This window comes from Rhea americana, unplaced genomic scaffold (genome assembly GCF_003343005.1).
Source record: "Rhea americana isolate MKP2758 unplaced genomic scaffold, rheAme1 scaffold_128, whole genome shotgun sequence".
NCBI lineage: Eukaryota > Metazoa > Chordata > Aves > Rheiformes > Rheidae > Rhea > Rhea americana.
Window position 1 is genome coordinate 2,040,987 of NW_028185350.1, and position 14,867 is coordinate 2,055,853.

The 14,867-nt window shown below is 47.8% G+C and overlaps 1 protein-coding gene across 1 annotated transcript in view; it reads left to right on the forward strand.

Annotated features, from left to right (window-relative positions):
* The window catches only part of SRRM4 (serine/arginine repetitive matrix 4), a 35,791-nt gene that overhangs the window by 11,368 nt on the left and 9,556 nt on the right, over positions 1-14,867 (forward strand). Inside the window, exons 4-8 of the mRNA XM_085326116.1 lie at positions 405-476; positions 1,895-1,921; positions 3,206-3,256; positions 6,442-6,534; positions 7,312-7,474. Of these exons, the coding sequence (XP_085182242.1) occupies positions 405-476; positions 1,895-1,921; positions 3,206-3,256; positions 6,442-6,534; positions 7,312-7,474 (406 nt within the window). The remainder of the gene's footprint in view (positions 1-404; positions 477-1,894; positions 1,922-3,205; positions 3,257-6,441; positions 6,535-7,311; positions 7,475-14,867) is intronic.

Below are 14,867 nucleotides of genomic sequence, written 5' to 3' on the forward strand. Positions count from 1 at the left end.
GGGGCCGGGGACCACCGCCGGGGAGGGAGGAAAATGGCGGGGGAGGGAGGAAAATGGCAGGGACTGGGGACCACCGCCGGGGAGGGAGGAAAATGGCAGGGGCTGGGGGGCCGCCAGTGGGGAGGGAGGAAAATGGTGGAGGAGGGAGGAAAATGGCGGGGGCTGCTGGCGGGGAGGCGCTCGGGGCCAGGGGGGCCTTGAGGCGCCATGTTGCTGCGAGGCGCTCAGGGGCTCGGGGGGCCACGAGCTGCCACGTTGCCGCGAGGCGCTGCTGCCGTCGCCACGTCCCTCCCCGCCGCACGGGGCCGGCGGCCGCCCCGGGATGGTGCTGGCGGCCAGGCGCGGGCTGGAGGGCGCGAGGGGCCATGCTGGGCACCACCTCACGCTTGCTGCCTCCCCTGCAGGTCTCCCTCCTACAGCCCCTCGCCCGTGAAGAAGAAGAAGAAGAAGAGCTCAAAGAAACGAAAAAAAACTAGGTATTTTCATCTGAAAAACGTGATTTTTTTTCTTTTTTGGTTTCGTTCCTCCTGCCGGCGCCCCGGGCGCCGCCGTCGGTGGCACTTGCCGCCGCCCGCAGCAGCTGTGGCCGGTTTCGCAGGGCCACGACCGTCCCGCTCGCCAGGGCGCCGACACCGTCGGCAAAATGGGGTGGAAAAATCCCCAGGCGCGTAGCGCGGCCGTCCCCCAGGAGCCGGGAGCGAGCGGGTTTGGCCGTCCCCAGCTGCGCTCGCCCTTGCTGCCTCCCCGCGGCCTTTCTCTCAAGTCCGGCTTTAAACTAAAGAGCAYGATTTAAATTTTTAAAATCGCAAATATTTTCCTTGCTTTCTCTCTGCTGTTCAGCCGGTATTTGCAGGGAGCAGTGAGTGCCATCTCCCTGGGAAAGTTCATATATTCATAATTCATTGAACTGGGAAAAAAAGCTATAAAAATGGGTTGAAAAGCTGAGTTTGATCTGTATAGAGAGGGAGAAAGAGAGGGAGGAGGAAAGACAAGAGCGTAGGAACTCCTTCAAAATGTTTCCTTTCTGAGGGGCGAGTTTTATACTCTTATGGATGCCTCCTTCTGAAAGCAGCCCTGGGTCAGACTCTCCTTGGCATCCCACCTGTGATGCCCAACTGAAGCCCTGCAAACCAAGGGTGAGCTATAGCTGGTCCCAAAAGACGGGCATTAGTGACCAGTGGAGGTCATTTCCAGGCACCTGGTACCAGACCCAGCCATGTATCCCAATTAATTGACTTTGCAACAGGCAGCCTCTTGGCCCTCCTGGGAAGGACTGGTGGCCGTGGCTTCTGTGGGATGTTGTCCCATGTGCTCAGGAGGGACAGCAGGCAGTGCATGGTATAGGGGCCAGGCCTCGGCATGGAAGGATGTCCTCCGTGCACCCAGGGCTTCCTCTGAGAACACAAGCATGGTGCCCGCTGAGTCAGCCCAGGGATGCTCCAGAAGGCAAGACAGAGACTGGATGCTGTTTTGTCCCTGAGCCTGCTCCGGCATTACTCAGAAAAGATTCATCCCTTGACGGCAGCTTGGTGCTTTGCAGAGAAGGCCAGTGACCAGGTTCACCTGAGGCCCCAAATTAAATGCAGTGCAAAACTATGAAGGCAGTGGTAGGGAAAAAAGGGGGACCCAGCAGAGAAAGGGAATGTTTTCACTCAACGCATTATTCTGAGGGTCAGATTCTCGGTTATATGCAGAGTGTGCCACCACACCAGCATTTCTCAGCAGCTCCTTTGCTAGCTGTCTAAAAGAGAGCCAGGACCACTCTGTACAGCTGGAACATGGAGTCCTCTTGCAGTGCTCTGTGTAGCTCTGGGCCTAACCACATTGTCTCTGATCCAGCTTTGTACCTTAGTGAGACCCTATATTCATTTTATATTTATTTGTTTTTTTGCAGGTTATCCTCCAAGAAGAGAAGACACAGGTAAAAATTGAGCAAGTGTGGGTGGACTTTTAAAAATAAGAGTTTAGTGGTCTTTTCAGGAACTTAGAAGGTTGAGGTTCCCTGGATGGAGGTATAAAATGCATTTCTGTGTCAAATCAATGATAGAGCTAATGCCATCCTAAAGGTAGCTTCCCTGCTTTGCTCTTGTGTAAGGCTGATCCCAACCCTGCCCCTCTGGAAGGGAGGGGAGAGAAAGGGTGGTTTGTACAGACTGTAAGGGCAGATTTCTGCTCACATAGGATCTCAGTTGCCAGGATCCCATCTCCTACACCCTCAAGTTTCTCCAGGCCCAGCCATATGGTGCTTTTTGTACTCATGGCCAGGTCAGGAGCAGGAAGGACTGAGTGGACAAGTGAGACGTCCGATCAATGCTGAAGCTCACTGAGAGCTGGATAAGAATGGGTTACACCAGACTAATGGCTGGATGCACCTTCACCCAGGGCAGCTGGAGGAGACTCTCTCCAGCCACAGATAGTCTTCATGCTGTTGGGGTCCAGCACTCCAGAGTGAGAGTCTCTGTCCTCCCACCTCCCCCTCACTTTACAATCCAACAAAATTTTCTTACACCTTCAAGGTCTGTCTCTGAGAGCTRGAGTCTTGGAGCATGTTCCTATGCACCTCAGCCTAGCTATGAGCATACTGACCCAGGATTTCAATTCTCACTTCAGCATGGTCCCCTRCCTGGCTTCTCATAGGAGGCTCCTATATGAGGGATCCTCAGGTTTTTTCTAGATAGTGGGGTTTATTGTTCTTGCTGGGCTGCTTAAAAGCAGGAGGGGTTACATAGTTCCTGACAGCTAAGCTTAGCCAGACAGGAAACTTCATTCCAGCAGGAGTCCTGTCACAGATGCTTGCATTGGATCTTGAATCTTCATTTTGCTTATGATTTCATTTGCGAACAATACACACCTCCCAGCAGCACCCATCTTTGAAACCTTCAGGCCAGAGTCATCTCAGTGTCTTTCCTGATGTGCACTGGAAAAACTCTGCAGACTCCAGTGTGTACAGCATCCAGAAATATTCATCTCCCTACAGAAGCGTGAAGCCGGCAGGGTGGCTCATCCTTTTTGAGACCCCTTTTTGTCCAAACTCATGAGCCAGATTTGTCAGCAGGGACTCAGAACCCATGTGCCAAGGCAGAATATTCATCCTTTTCACTACCATTGTAGGCTTTTGGGTGATTTAACTGTTACATTAACATGTGATTGTGTGACTTTTTATCAAAACAGAAATCTCCCAATTAATTAGCCATTTCTTATTTAGTTCTTCAAGTCCCAAAAGTAAGAGAAAGGAAGAAAGAAAACACAAAAAACAGTAAGTAGCAATGCATCATACTCCCTGCTCTGCCTATGCAGGACTGGAGGGCTAGGAAACGCTTGGTGTGGTGGGCCTTTAGGAGCTAATGCTCGCTGCAAAACCCCAGACAACCCTCTGAATAGTTTTCCAGCTAAAAACAGTGGTTCTAGTTTTGCTGGAATGGGAAAAGGCTCATAGAGGCTGGAGGTATTTCATCTCCCTGTCTTCTGTGCCACCCCCTTGGCACTTTATTTGTACCATGCAAGGGATGTACAGTGTCTTGTTCATCCATCCCTGAGCGGAGACACCAGCCTCTTCTGTTCAGGGCAGCATGAGAGAATGAACTCAGATCTATCTGAGTGTTTTACCCRGTACTCTCACAGAGCGCAGTGCCCTGCAGCCTCCTCTGCCCRCGGGGCAGGCTGGCATGTACTTTCTGAGGAGCTTTATCTCTGCCTTATTTGCTGCTGAACAGCCCTCAAGGGTTACAGTAGGATAATGCATTGCACTCAAATATCTGAATAGGGGCAGGAGGCAATTTGGGGGCAAAGGGTGGCTAGGAAAAGAAGTGAGTGTTTGGAGCCAATGGAKGGTATAAGATTCTAGGGCTGAAGCTCACATCTATCCTGGAGAGTTAGCAGAGCACAACCCTTGCTACGTGGAGCAGATAATTCAATGGGTACTGTATGAAATGTGATGATGCCTTCCTCAGGGCCAGAAGGAAGGCCTGTTGTAAGCTCTTGCCACTGGAGAAGGCAATCACACCAGATGAGGAGGTCACAAGCACCTTCCCCAGCTTCCAGGGAAGGGCTTTGGAAGCCACTTCCCTCACAGTCCGAGCTCTGCTCTGTTCATTCACTTCCTTCTCAGGCTTTTCTTGGGTATTGCAACCTGTGGCTTCTCACCTGCTTTCTAAGCAATAAAACGGCTCTGGGGCTGAACTCAAGGCACCAAAACCCTGGCTGGTTATGTTGGCACTTGGTTGGGATAATCTAYTGGAGAGAGAAGCCCACGTAGCAGATGAGACTCTGCTGGTTTGACTGGCAGTTTGAACTTCTCGTCCTTACCCTTAGGGAGAAAGGGGGTAGAGGGATGATAACCCTGGCACTGCCAGTGTCACCCGAGTACTTTTGGGGACTGAAGAGTTTGGGGATCCTTTAGATACAGAGGATAATGAGTTCCYTGCGCTTGTGTGGACCAACTCCCTATTGCGTGAGAAAGCCTATCCCCTTCTTTTCGTGATTTCTGCACGTTCAGCAGTGCAGTCACTGTTTTTGCTCAAACTGGGCTGCTAGACRCCCAAAGATTTCACAGATCATTGGTAAAACTGAGGCTTTCTAAGTTGTCAATATAAGCAGGCATCTCCCACGCACAACACAGTGTTGGCAGGTATGCAGTAGCCTAAAAGCATATAATTAAAGAAAAGATCAGATGCCTGCTCAAATGCACTGACCTAGGGGAATGACAGCTGCTAGAATTGTTGTTTGGGGATAGACCAGCCAGGGTGTTCAAGCCCTTATCTTTTCATCTCTCAGATCAGAACTGAGCCACTCCTGGTTGCTGCAAACACCCTCATTACTTCTGGGTGTGGATCAGAGAGATTCCATGAGCCAGCTCAGAGCAGGGTTTGTGTATAATTGCTTTGCTATGGCGTATCTTTGTGTTGAGCAACTGGTTACYTAAATCACATAGGACCAGTTCATCCTTCTGCAGAAGGGCAGAAGTCTTAACTGGGGGCACTGATGCAGAGGATGAAGAGCAAAGATGGGGGTTTTCACACAAAGCCACCATGCAAGGAAAGCTGTTCAGTGTTGCTAATTCTAACTGTTCAGGAATACAGAGGGTGGATCTCAAAATGTGAAGGATTTTTTTTAATACAATTGTAGAGTATAAAAAGCATGAGAGAAAACAACCAAGTGAAGTTCAAGCAATTGCCTTAGTGGTTGCGCTTTTCTCTTAAAGGAGGTGTTCTTAAGCAATTTGACTTGCTGAGTTTTTATAGTGGTGAGTTGCCAAACGCTGTCCAAGCAGGTATATTAGTGTTGTCAGTGATTTGTATAATGTGGCTATGAAATCAAACCGTTCTCACCAGCTAACCCTTCATTAGGTTTGCCTGCTAGCTCAGCAGTGCCAGGCTGAGCAGATGGTTACAGTACCAGCTCTAAAATACCTTCTGTGATGGGCATCAGGTGCAGCAAGAAGGAATGGGCCCTGAAAGTGCCAGCTTGCCACCCACTTGTCCTGCTGTCCACATGCAGGACTTCAACTATTAGCACTGGCAGCAACAGCTCCTCAGTGACAGAGCTGGATAATCCACCAATAATAGCCAGAATGGAGCAAAGTGAAGTGCAGCAGGATACTGAACTGGGCTCTATGTGCACAGGTCCCAGTTTGCTTTTAGCTGTCCTGTGGCCTTGTAAGGAAAGGGAGCACTAGTAACTGGCTGTCTACGAGGAGCCAGGTAAAATGGTCCTGTCCCCTCAAGCAGGGACTGCGCATAGGGCAGCCTGCGGTTAGGGAAGCTGTAGCATGTGTTCGTGTTCATGCAGCAACCAGAGAAGGAGCTGCCTATTGCAGTGGCTACGTCCTCCCACCTAGAGCGGCTGAGGAAGGCTGTTACCAAATGTACTGTATGCACCCAAGCCTGTCCGTGAGCACCTGCTCTTTAGCAAGATACCTGCATTGCAGAGTTTTGCAGAGTGCACAGAGGTTTGAGGTRTATGATGGGTTGCTCAGAGGGACAGATTTCTCCCAACAAGGCTCAGTAGTGTGAAGGTCCCAGGCTGTTCCCTAGCTGTGTCAGAGTAGCCTGCAGGATGCAGGGCAAGCAGGTATGAGGCATGTAGCCTCTTCATGATCTTGAAAGCAGAAAGGATTAGTGCTCTCTGCTCTTCTCCTGCAGGCAGGCTTGTAGATCTYCCCTGGCAGGCTCTACTGCCACCCTAATAGCTTGTGATTTACAGACTTGCATCGATCTCAGTAAGGTAACTTGCTTTTTAGGTTTAGGTATGGAAGGATGGAGAATGTCTCATGCCCTGACATTCCTGGGTGTCCTGCACAATGTTTCATGCACCAATCTCTTTAGTTTAAAATACAGATCTCATTTCTGGTTTGGATTGTTGTTGACTTAGGCCTCCAACTGTGGGCTCTTGCATTCCTCCAATCTGCCAGCCTAATAGTGTTTTTCTCTCTACTTCTTAAAGCTCTCGTGGGCGGCCCCGGAAATCTCGTCATCGTCACCACCGCCACTCTCGCTCAGAGAGCTCTGATTCTGACTCCGTTAACTGCCGAAGCAGGTAATGTCACCGCTCACTGAACTGGGTGTTCTTCCCCAAATACTCCCTGACTGGGCTGAGAGATGTGACTGCAAAAGCCAGTGTGGCCCACAAACACTTGCAGCCACATCTCTTTCTGTTAGTAGCTGTGTCACATGCTGGAGGGTTGAGCACCTTTCGGTCCTGGCTGTAGGAGAGAGGGGTTTGACTCTAGGAGCAGCAACTGTAGCTTCTCAATCACAAGTTTTAATCCCCAGGGCTGATGATCAGCTAATGACAGCTGATCTCAGCCTGGTCTCCTTTCCTTAGTATATGTGCACTATACTACTAATGGCCCAGGGGAGTCCTTAAACCTCGTCTTAGCAACAGAAATAGATTTGTCTATGGCATTCTGTAGCAGTCGGTCACTTGTGGGGTGTTCATACGAGAGCAGAGTGTTTTTTTTTCTTTCCCTTTTTTTTTTTTTTTCTTAGAGGAGTACTGCCAGAGGGATGAATGTCTAAGGCTGTGGGGGAAACTGTGGTTTGACTTGAGTCATGCTAAAGTCATGAATTGGAGCTGAAATTTGAGGTTAATGTGCAAAACCCACCACAAGTTTCCAAAGTGTTTTTTTTTTAAATAGAAAAACAAAACATCCCTTTTCTCTCCATCGTGACTCTCTGTGGTAGTCATGTAGAAGACTTTCTCCTGTGTGCAGTGGCCTAGCACAAAGCTCTGAAGGGTTTAGATGGAGCTGGTAATGGGCACCACTGCCATACCGAGGAATAACGGTTTGATTCTCCGTGTCTTCTTCTGGAGGCACAGAGCCAGGTCTCGAGAAGAAGGGCGTAAAACGCGGCGAAGACGCTCTCGGCATCATTCAAAGAGTGCTGCAAAGCAAAGCTCCTCTGCAGAGGTTCAGGCCAGCCAAAAAGCCTGCCAAACCCTCCCACTCTACAGCTTCCTGTCTCCTAAGGAAGTAGTAAGTATTATACGCTCTGCTTCCTTGCTCAGACTAGCCACAGGTACCTGGGTGAGAAGTCTGATAAAAATTTTTTATAATTCGATTATAGCAATGTTAGATAAAGTTGGTTCAAAACTGTTTTATTTATTAATGATGCTGTTCTCCAATGTATGTAAAGTCATTCCTGCCTTCAGTACTTCCCCACCAAGAGTGGGGATGGAGAGGGGATAATTTTGCAAAGATGCTAGCCTATGAATAATGAATTGAGGACATTTAACGAAAAAAAAAAAAAAGTGGCCTCCAGCAATGATATTTTACAGGGATGTGTTTGTTATGCAGCCTTTGCTCAGCTGGATGTGAACTTAATTCACTGGTCTTCATGTCCAAGAGTTTAGCCCTTCAGGGGAAGAAAGGGAATCAAACATATATAAAAGAAACATTTACATTTAATGAGCTGCTGATTATTGGCAGGGGATGTTTTCTGACTATCAGGATCCTTCTAAGATCACTGTTTCTCTGGACTGACAAGCCCAAGAGCCAAATTCTGAGCTCATGAGCAGCTCTCATTGATGCTAATGGGAACTGCAAGTGCAGCTGAGGGTAAAATCAGGCTCAGCGCCTTAGGATGTTTCTCCGTATATGTGGAGAGGGATGATGTAACATGTGCCTTAGAACTGAGGGAGCGAGAGAGGGAGAGAAATACTGGATCCAGATTGGTATGAAGTCTTGTTTTTGCATGCCATGTTTCCCCCTTGTTCCTAGTGGTTGCAAAGCAGAGCTGAGATGCTCTTTGATCACAGTGTTAGTCTCCGAGAGGCATTCTGGAGAGATAGGTTGCTACKCAGGAGTTAGTTACATCAGGTGTGAGACAGTGCCAGCAAAAGGAGACACTTCAGGCACTTACCTGGCATGTTTTGGTCAAAATACACAGAGTTATACCTGGATGTAGATGGGCACAAACTGTCTCTCACGATTATAGATATGCACATTTGCTTTCGTTTTATGTGTCTACTGAGCATGTAGCACACATACAGGTCATGGTTTATAAAACTGGATGAGATAGTGTGAATGGCAGAACCTGCACCTTGAGCGTGTGTGTGTGTGTGCGCGTGTGCACACACCCAAAGCAAGAATAACAAGCTATAAAGCTTTTTTGCCATGAGTCTGGGGTGTTGCCATCTGCCACCTCGAGAAGGTAGGAATGAGTTTATAGCTCTTCCCAAAAAACAACCTGCCAAAGACTATATCGTTTCACCAAGGATTTTTTTTTTTTTGGTTTGGTTTGGTTTTTTGTTTTGGGGTTTTTTGTTTTTTGTTTTTTTTTGTTCTTTTTTTTTTTTTTTTTTTTTTGTTAATTTAAAATGGGCAGAAAGTATTCAAGAGAAAAACAATGTGAACTGCTTTAGCTTTTTGGGGATTTTAAGGGTAGCTTTTCTGCTTTTTTTTTTTTTTTTTTTTTTTTTTTTTTTTTTGCAAGGCACATATTTTGCATAAATGTTCTTGAGTCTAAGACGGGTTTTTAATTGGTACTAGGTTTCCTCTGTCTGAAGCCAGGCTCCGAGTCCTGTGAAGCCGACTGCCAGCTGTTCTGTTCCCAGAGCAAGAGTAAACTCCGATTTAAAATTATAAAATCCTTTAAAATAAGCTAAACTCAAGCATGCTGCACTCCCCTTTGCACTTGCCTCACTCAGGGCAAATGAGCGCACAAGGTGCAGGGCAGGGAAAATCAGAGCATTTATAGTTGCAGATGCAGGTAATGGAAATTCATCAGGACACTGCCGTACCCTTTTGATCTAGGGTTAAAAACACAAATATTCCAACAGTAGAGGCATCAGTTTATTTACCGTGCAGTCCGCTAGTGCCCTCTCTATTCCCAAAGAGAAGTGCTCTCTCCTGGGACATCATTCAAGAACACTTTAAAGCACTTACTTAAATTGAAACTCCTGGTTAACGGCTGTCCCTGAAATTTTTTCTGAGCGAGGTCATTAAATGTTGTGTATTCAAAACTGACAAGGGAAAAAAGGAATGGACACTTTTAGTCTCATCTGTTAATGAGTATACACCACGTTCTGAAGCTTTCCCTTTTTGTATGTTAAGTGGTCACTCTGTAAATAAGTTGAGTTCTATCAGAATCAGCTTTGAAAGCAGTCTGGATTATGACGCAATTTTGTCAAAAACTCTAGAATTTTGATTCAGAAATTGCATATTTCAGTCCTCCATGGGAGATACAGTATCACACTCCTGGGCTTCAAAGCCGAATCATCCTTYCCTGGGAGATGCATCGTGATATCTCTGAAGGAGAGAGATTGTTCRGGATCCAGGCAGGCAGAAGAGAGCTGGAGAGATGATGCACAAACTCCCATGAGGTGCTGCAGGAGCACTTCTAAATCAACATTTATGTTTCTTGTTCCAGTTCTTACTCTGTTTTGTTTTTCTTCTGAAAAGTTGAGGCATTTTTTTTGGTGAATTTTTCCCCTCAAAATTGTTCTCCTTCCTTTCTACTGGAAGGGCCCACATTTTTTTTTAACTAGGCCTACCTATAATTTATAAGGGGGTAAAAAAAAGAGCAAAAGAATACCCTGCCCATGCATCTACCTTGCTGCTTCTTCCCCTCTTGCCTTTATTTATAAGCTGATACACACGCACCTCTGCGCACATGCCAGAACACTCCCAAAGTTCCCTGCTAGTATTTTTTTTTTTTTCCTGCAATGGATTTCCTAGCTTCTCCCTCTTTTTTCCTTTAATCACCTGCAGCTGCAATAGTCACCTGTTGAGAATAGGATTATAGGCCTGTGCTTCAGCATGTGGAGAAACCGTGGGTAATATGCAGCATCTATTCTTGAACATTAATAACACCTCCCTAACCTGCCGCAGACGCTTTATTCCACACTGATATGGATGCATTACATGGCACTGTGCTTTCAGTTTAACAGCGCAATATAAATACCCGCAGGGTATGAATCTAATTGCCTTTGCTGTACCTGATGAAGATAACTTCACACTGCCTGCACTTYCTTTGCCAGCTCCTTTACTTCCACTGAAACTCATTTACAATGTCACAAATTAAGGTAGTCTTCAGCCAGATTCTCAATGAGGCTCGATGGGGGTAAGGCTGTTCCAAATGGCGCTGTTTGTCTTTGTGCTAATGTGTCTGCAGAAAGATAGAAGTGGGGAAATGCTGTGCAGGGACTGAAGCAGCGTGTGCAGCCAGGCTCCAGGAACCTTGAAGCAGGCCTGGATATTGGCTTCATGTTGCTCTGTGTGTTCTAGCCTGGGTTTTTGGTTTATATGGGAAGAGCTGTTCCTTTAGCTGTTCTACGCCATGCTTCTGTCAACAAACATGACCCTTAAAGAACAGAAAGGCAAAGCCCCCTGCCTTTATGAATATGGAAATTGTTCTGGTTTTGCTTTTGCATTTTTTCCTCTCCTAGCCAGGGAGCTGAAGTTACCCCCAGCTGTATTTGGGCTGGTGCATTCGCAGCACAGTGCTCAGGGGCCAGGAGCAAGGGAGGGATGCACAGGGCAGCAGGAGGCAGCCTCGTGCCAGCTGCCAAAGGAGATGGCGCAAGCCAAACCCTTGCACGAGGCTRCGCTAGCCCAGCCTGAGCCATGCCGGCGATACCCTGGCCTGCGCCCCAGCGGGCTGAAAGGGTTTCTGCCAAGCAAAGATTTATTGCTTTGCATTATCAGGAATTTACCTCTGGGAATGGCTCAGAGACCCAGGCTGCATGGGAGTGTTGCCATCCAGCCCCAAATAACCCAACATCTGGCCTTGCAGGGACAGTTGTACCATTGCTTTCAGGTTCCTGGACTTAACTTAGCTCTTTTGGTAGAGAAGGGCCCATCCTGAGCGCTCCATCCAGCTAAAAGGAATCTTTTCACTCAATTTTCTTTGAGTCAGGGATTCATAATTGTGTGTAATGGGGTTATAGTGTATTCCTGTAGCACCGGTATTTTTGCACTCGCTTTAATAGCAGATTGGCTTTTCGGCTGGGGCGAACTGCTAGCAGATTTAACGCATTTCCCCTAGGTAAAGGCCTGCCCCCCACTGCTCCAGAGGGTGAGCGCCCCTCTYGAGGAATATACCCCGGTCAAGTGCGGGGCCTCATTGCCCCAGGCAGCCCCTCTTAGCAGGTGCTGCTTCGGCTCATCAGCCGGCTTGGCAGCTGTCCGCCGGCTGGGCAGAGAGCGAGGCTCGCTGGGGTCATTGACACCAGCTTTTYATTCCTTTCCTTATTATAATGCATAACAAAAGAGAGAGAGGCAGACATTATGCACCTCTGAAAAAGAAATTAACTCTGCTTTGAAATGCGTTGCAAAACAAGAGAAAAAGGAAAGAAAAAAAAAGAGAGAGAAAAAGGAAAGAAATCCCCCAGCTATAACCCTGGCTGTGCCATGCTGCTCATTGCTAGATCTCTGTCCCCATATGGCTGAGAAAATTTATACTCGTATCTCTCCTCAGGGCTTTTTGAAGCACAGTAAATGGACTTGTTCAGTTTAATTGGAAGACTAGTAGTGACTGTATTTTTGTAACCTRTTAGATTGCGCTGCCTCTTGATCTAGGAGCTCACTCAAAATTGCATTCTGAAGTATGAGTGAGGGCCTCATTTTTGCTCCTTCATCTTGATTAAATAATGATTTGGAAAAAAAAAAACAATAAATATATATCTTGGGTATCCCTGAGGGCAGCAGTATGTCCCCCTGCTGAAAGCTGGAGGAAGCAAAGTTCACTGAGATTATTTAATTACTTACTAGAGAGGAAGAAAAAATCCAAGCATTCACATAGAGAAAATTAGGTTTATAAAAGACCAGACTTTTAAAACACCCTGGAAGAAAAAAATTAGAATTCAATTGAACTCACAATGTTTTCAGATGCACCTTGTGGAGCTGATGCACCTTTCCAAAGCAGTAAAATGGAAGGAGAAGCAAAGTCAAGGTCAGCAGAGGAGAAGTTTACTTCCAAGTAGAGGTCTGAGTAAAGTACCTTCAGCCTTCRTGCCCTCTGCAGGCTCAGGTGGTTCCTATCCTGGCTCTTGCTGTAGGACAGGAAMTTCCCCTAGGGCCTAGTGCTCACCAACATGGACAGGCTGGAAAACTGCCCCCTTCCCCTGAGCTCCGGCTTTACCCGGGCCAGGCCTTCCAGCTCTTATGTGGGCCATGTACTCCATATTCCACATGGATCCACACGTTGCCTCTTCACAGAGTGCTGCTAACGCTGATGTTGGGCTAAAGAGGAGTTTGCTGGTTCTCCAGTCATTTCATAGATGTGATGCACTGAGAACAGTTGCTACTTTGGAAGGTAAATTTCAGCAAAGGCAAAGCAAGAGTATATATCCCAGGTCCCAGGGGCAGTCTTCGGAGCTGTTTTAGAAATGCCAGGGACTGCTGGATTTATTGCCTGTGAAGAAAAAAAGACCTTTTTTTTCAGACTGAAGAAAATAGAAGTGAGGCRTCTGCATGTGCGATGTTGTTGTCAGTGCCCCTCTGAGCAGCCACACAGCCTCTCACAGACATAGGGCTTTCCTACCTACCCAGCCAGGGAGCACCTGCAGTGATATTTTTATGCCCATAAGTAAAAGATAGTCAAGAGCTGGCTTCATCTYGAGTGTGCTTCTGATCCAAAGCAAACCGTAAAAAATCCAGTGCCATCCTAGAAAACGCAAACAGTTCTGCATCTTCTGGTATGTGGCTGGGGAGGGAACAGTGGTTCAAATCGAGGAGCCAAGTTCTCTCAGGGCTGTGGATACAGTGTCAGCATYTTAGGAAGAATTGGTAGAAACCAGAGGACAGCCAAGTACCTGACTGTCTTATGCTCTTTGACCTCCCAGTTTCCACTGGGGAAAGAAAAGGTCTAGCAGAGAAGTACTAGAGCTGAGAAGGCGCAAGGAGCAGCACCTAATGCTGAAAGGAGGACCTGCRTTTTTTGTGTAACATGCGTCTCCTTCCACTCGTCCTAGTTGGACGCTTTGGGGTGACGTTTCTGCTCTGTTGGGGGCTTCTGCATTAAAGGTGTTAGCGGGTCAGTTAAGAAGGATCCCTTCATTTCCCATGTCTGCTGCCAAGGCTTCCAGGGCCTCTAAGTCGAGGGCTCTGAGCATTGCGCAGAGGTCAGTATGGGATGGCGAGGGAGGCCACCGAGCCCCCAGTTCTAGCATGGACTTGCTGGGATGACCCAGTTCCTGTCATTTGTGCCTCATCCAGAAACAGCACTACTTCTGTCTCTGAGGACTGTGGGAAGGTACTTGGAGATCCCCCAGCCTGAGGTGTTTTCAGAGTGTGAGGGTGTTGTGGATAGTCCTCCTTACACGATCTGTTTGCTGAGAGCCCGCTCTGCGCGCCGGCAGCTTTCTCAGAGCAGCTGCCCCTCGGTTTCAGCCATTGCTGGTTTCAGTGTGTGAATCTGAGTCAGTTCTTCCTAATCCAGTTAATGCCTCTTGAACTGGGTCAAGAGCAAGCCCCCAAGAGATACGTGTCAGATGCTAGAGGCTGAGGGGGGATGTAAAGGCACCATGTGGTGGAACAGAGGAGCTCCGGGTAGACGGGACCTGGTCTGTGTCTGTACTCCCTCTGTGGATGAGGAAAGGAGTCCTGTSCCCGCACCAGCCAGCTCTGCTGCCTTGTGTCCATGCCACGCCGGGCTAAGCCCTCTGAGGGCGACCAGCCCTGCCTGCGCTGTGAGACACCCAGCACAGATCTCTGCTTCCGAGAGATACAGTCTGATGCTTGATGAGATGTTTGGAGAGCGCGGCACAGAGGGAAACCAGGCCGCACAGAGCGTGGTGGGAGGACGTGTGCAGGTGCTTGAGGGAGCAGGGCCTGCTGGGGTAGCGTTGGAGGACTGTCCATCGCAACAGGAGGGGTTTTCCCTCCTCTTTTTTATTTTTTTYCCCCTTTATCGTTTTATCTCCTTTTGTTGCTTCCGTGTGTCTGTGGGCCACCATGAGCCCAAAGGGGATTTAGCACAACTTTTCAGCACTGGTGATCGGCCTCGAGGAACTGGCTGAACAGCCTGATTTAAGRCAGAGGGACACAGAATTGAGTAACGTGTGAGACAAGCAAAGAGACAAAAAGCAGTCGCGACATGTACGTACATAGAGGAGTCGAGCGAATAGTTGGCAGTGTGGATTGAAGAGAGGGTTTATGTTTTTTTCTTGTAATTTGAGACTCTAATGATGGACTTATGTTGCCCGCTCTTCCTTTTTTCTTACACCTTACCTACTAAAGGAGGAGTTCTTGATGGGTAAGTGGATGCTATCCGCAAGACACCAGGGAATTTATTAGAGGTCACTTGAGCGCTTTAGCTATACCTTCTTCAGGGGGAAAAAAAGCACACAAAGAAATATATGTATAATTTTTATTTCCAGAGGGATTTTTCTTTCTCCCCTTCCCCTCCTTTTCTCTTTTTTTTTTC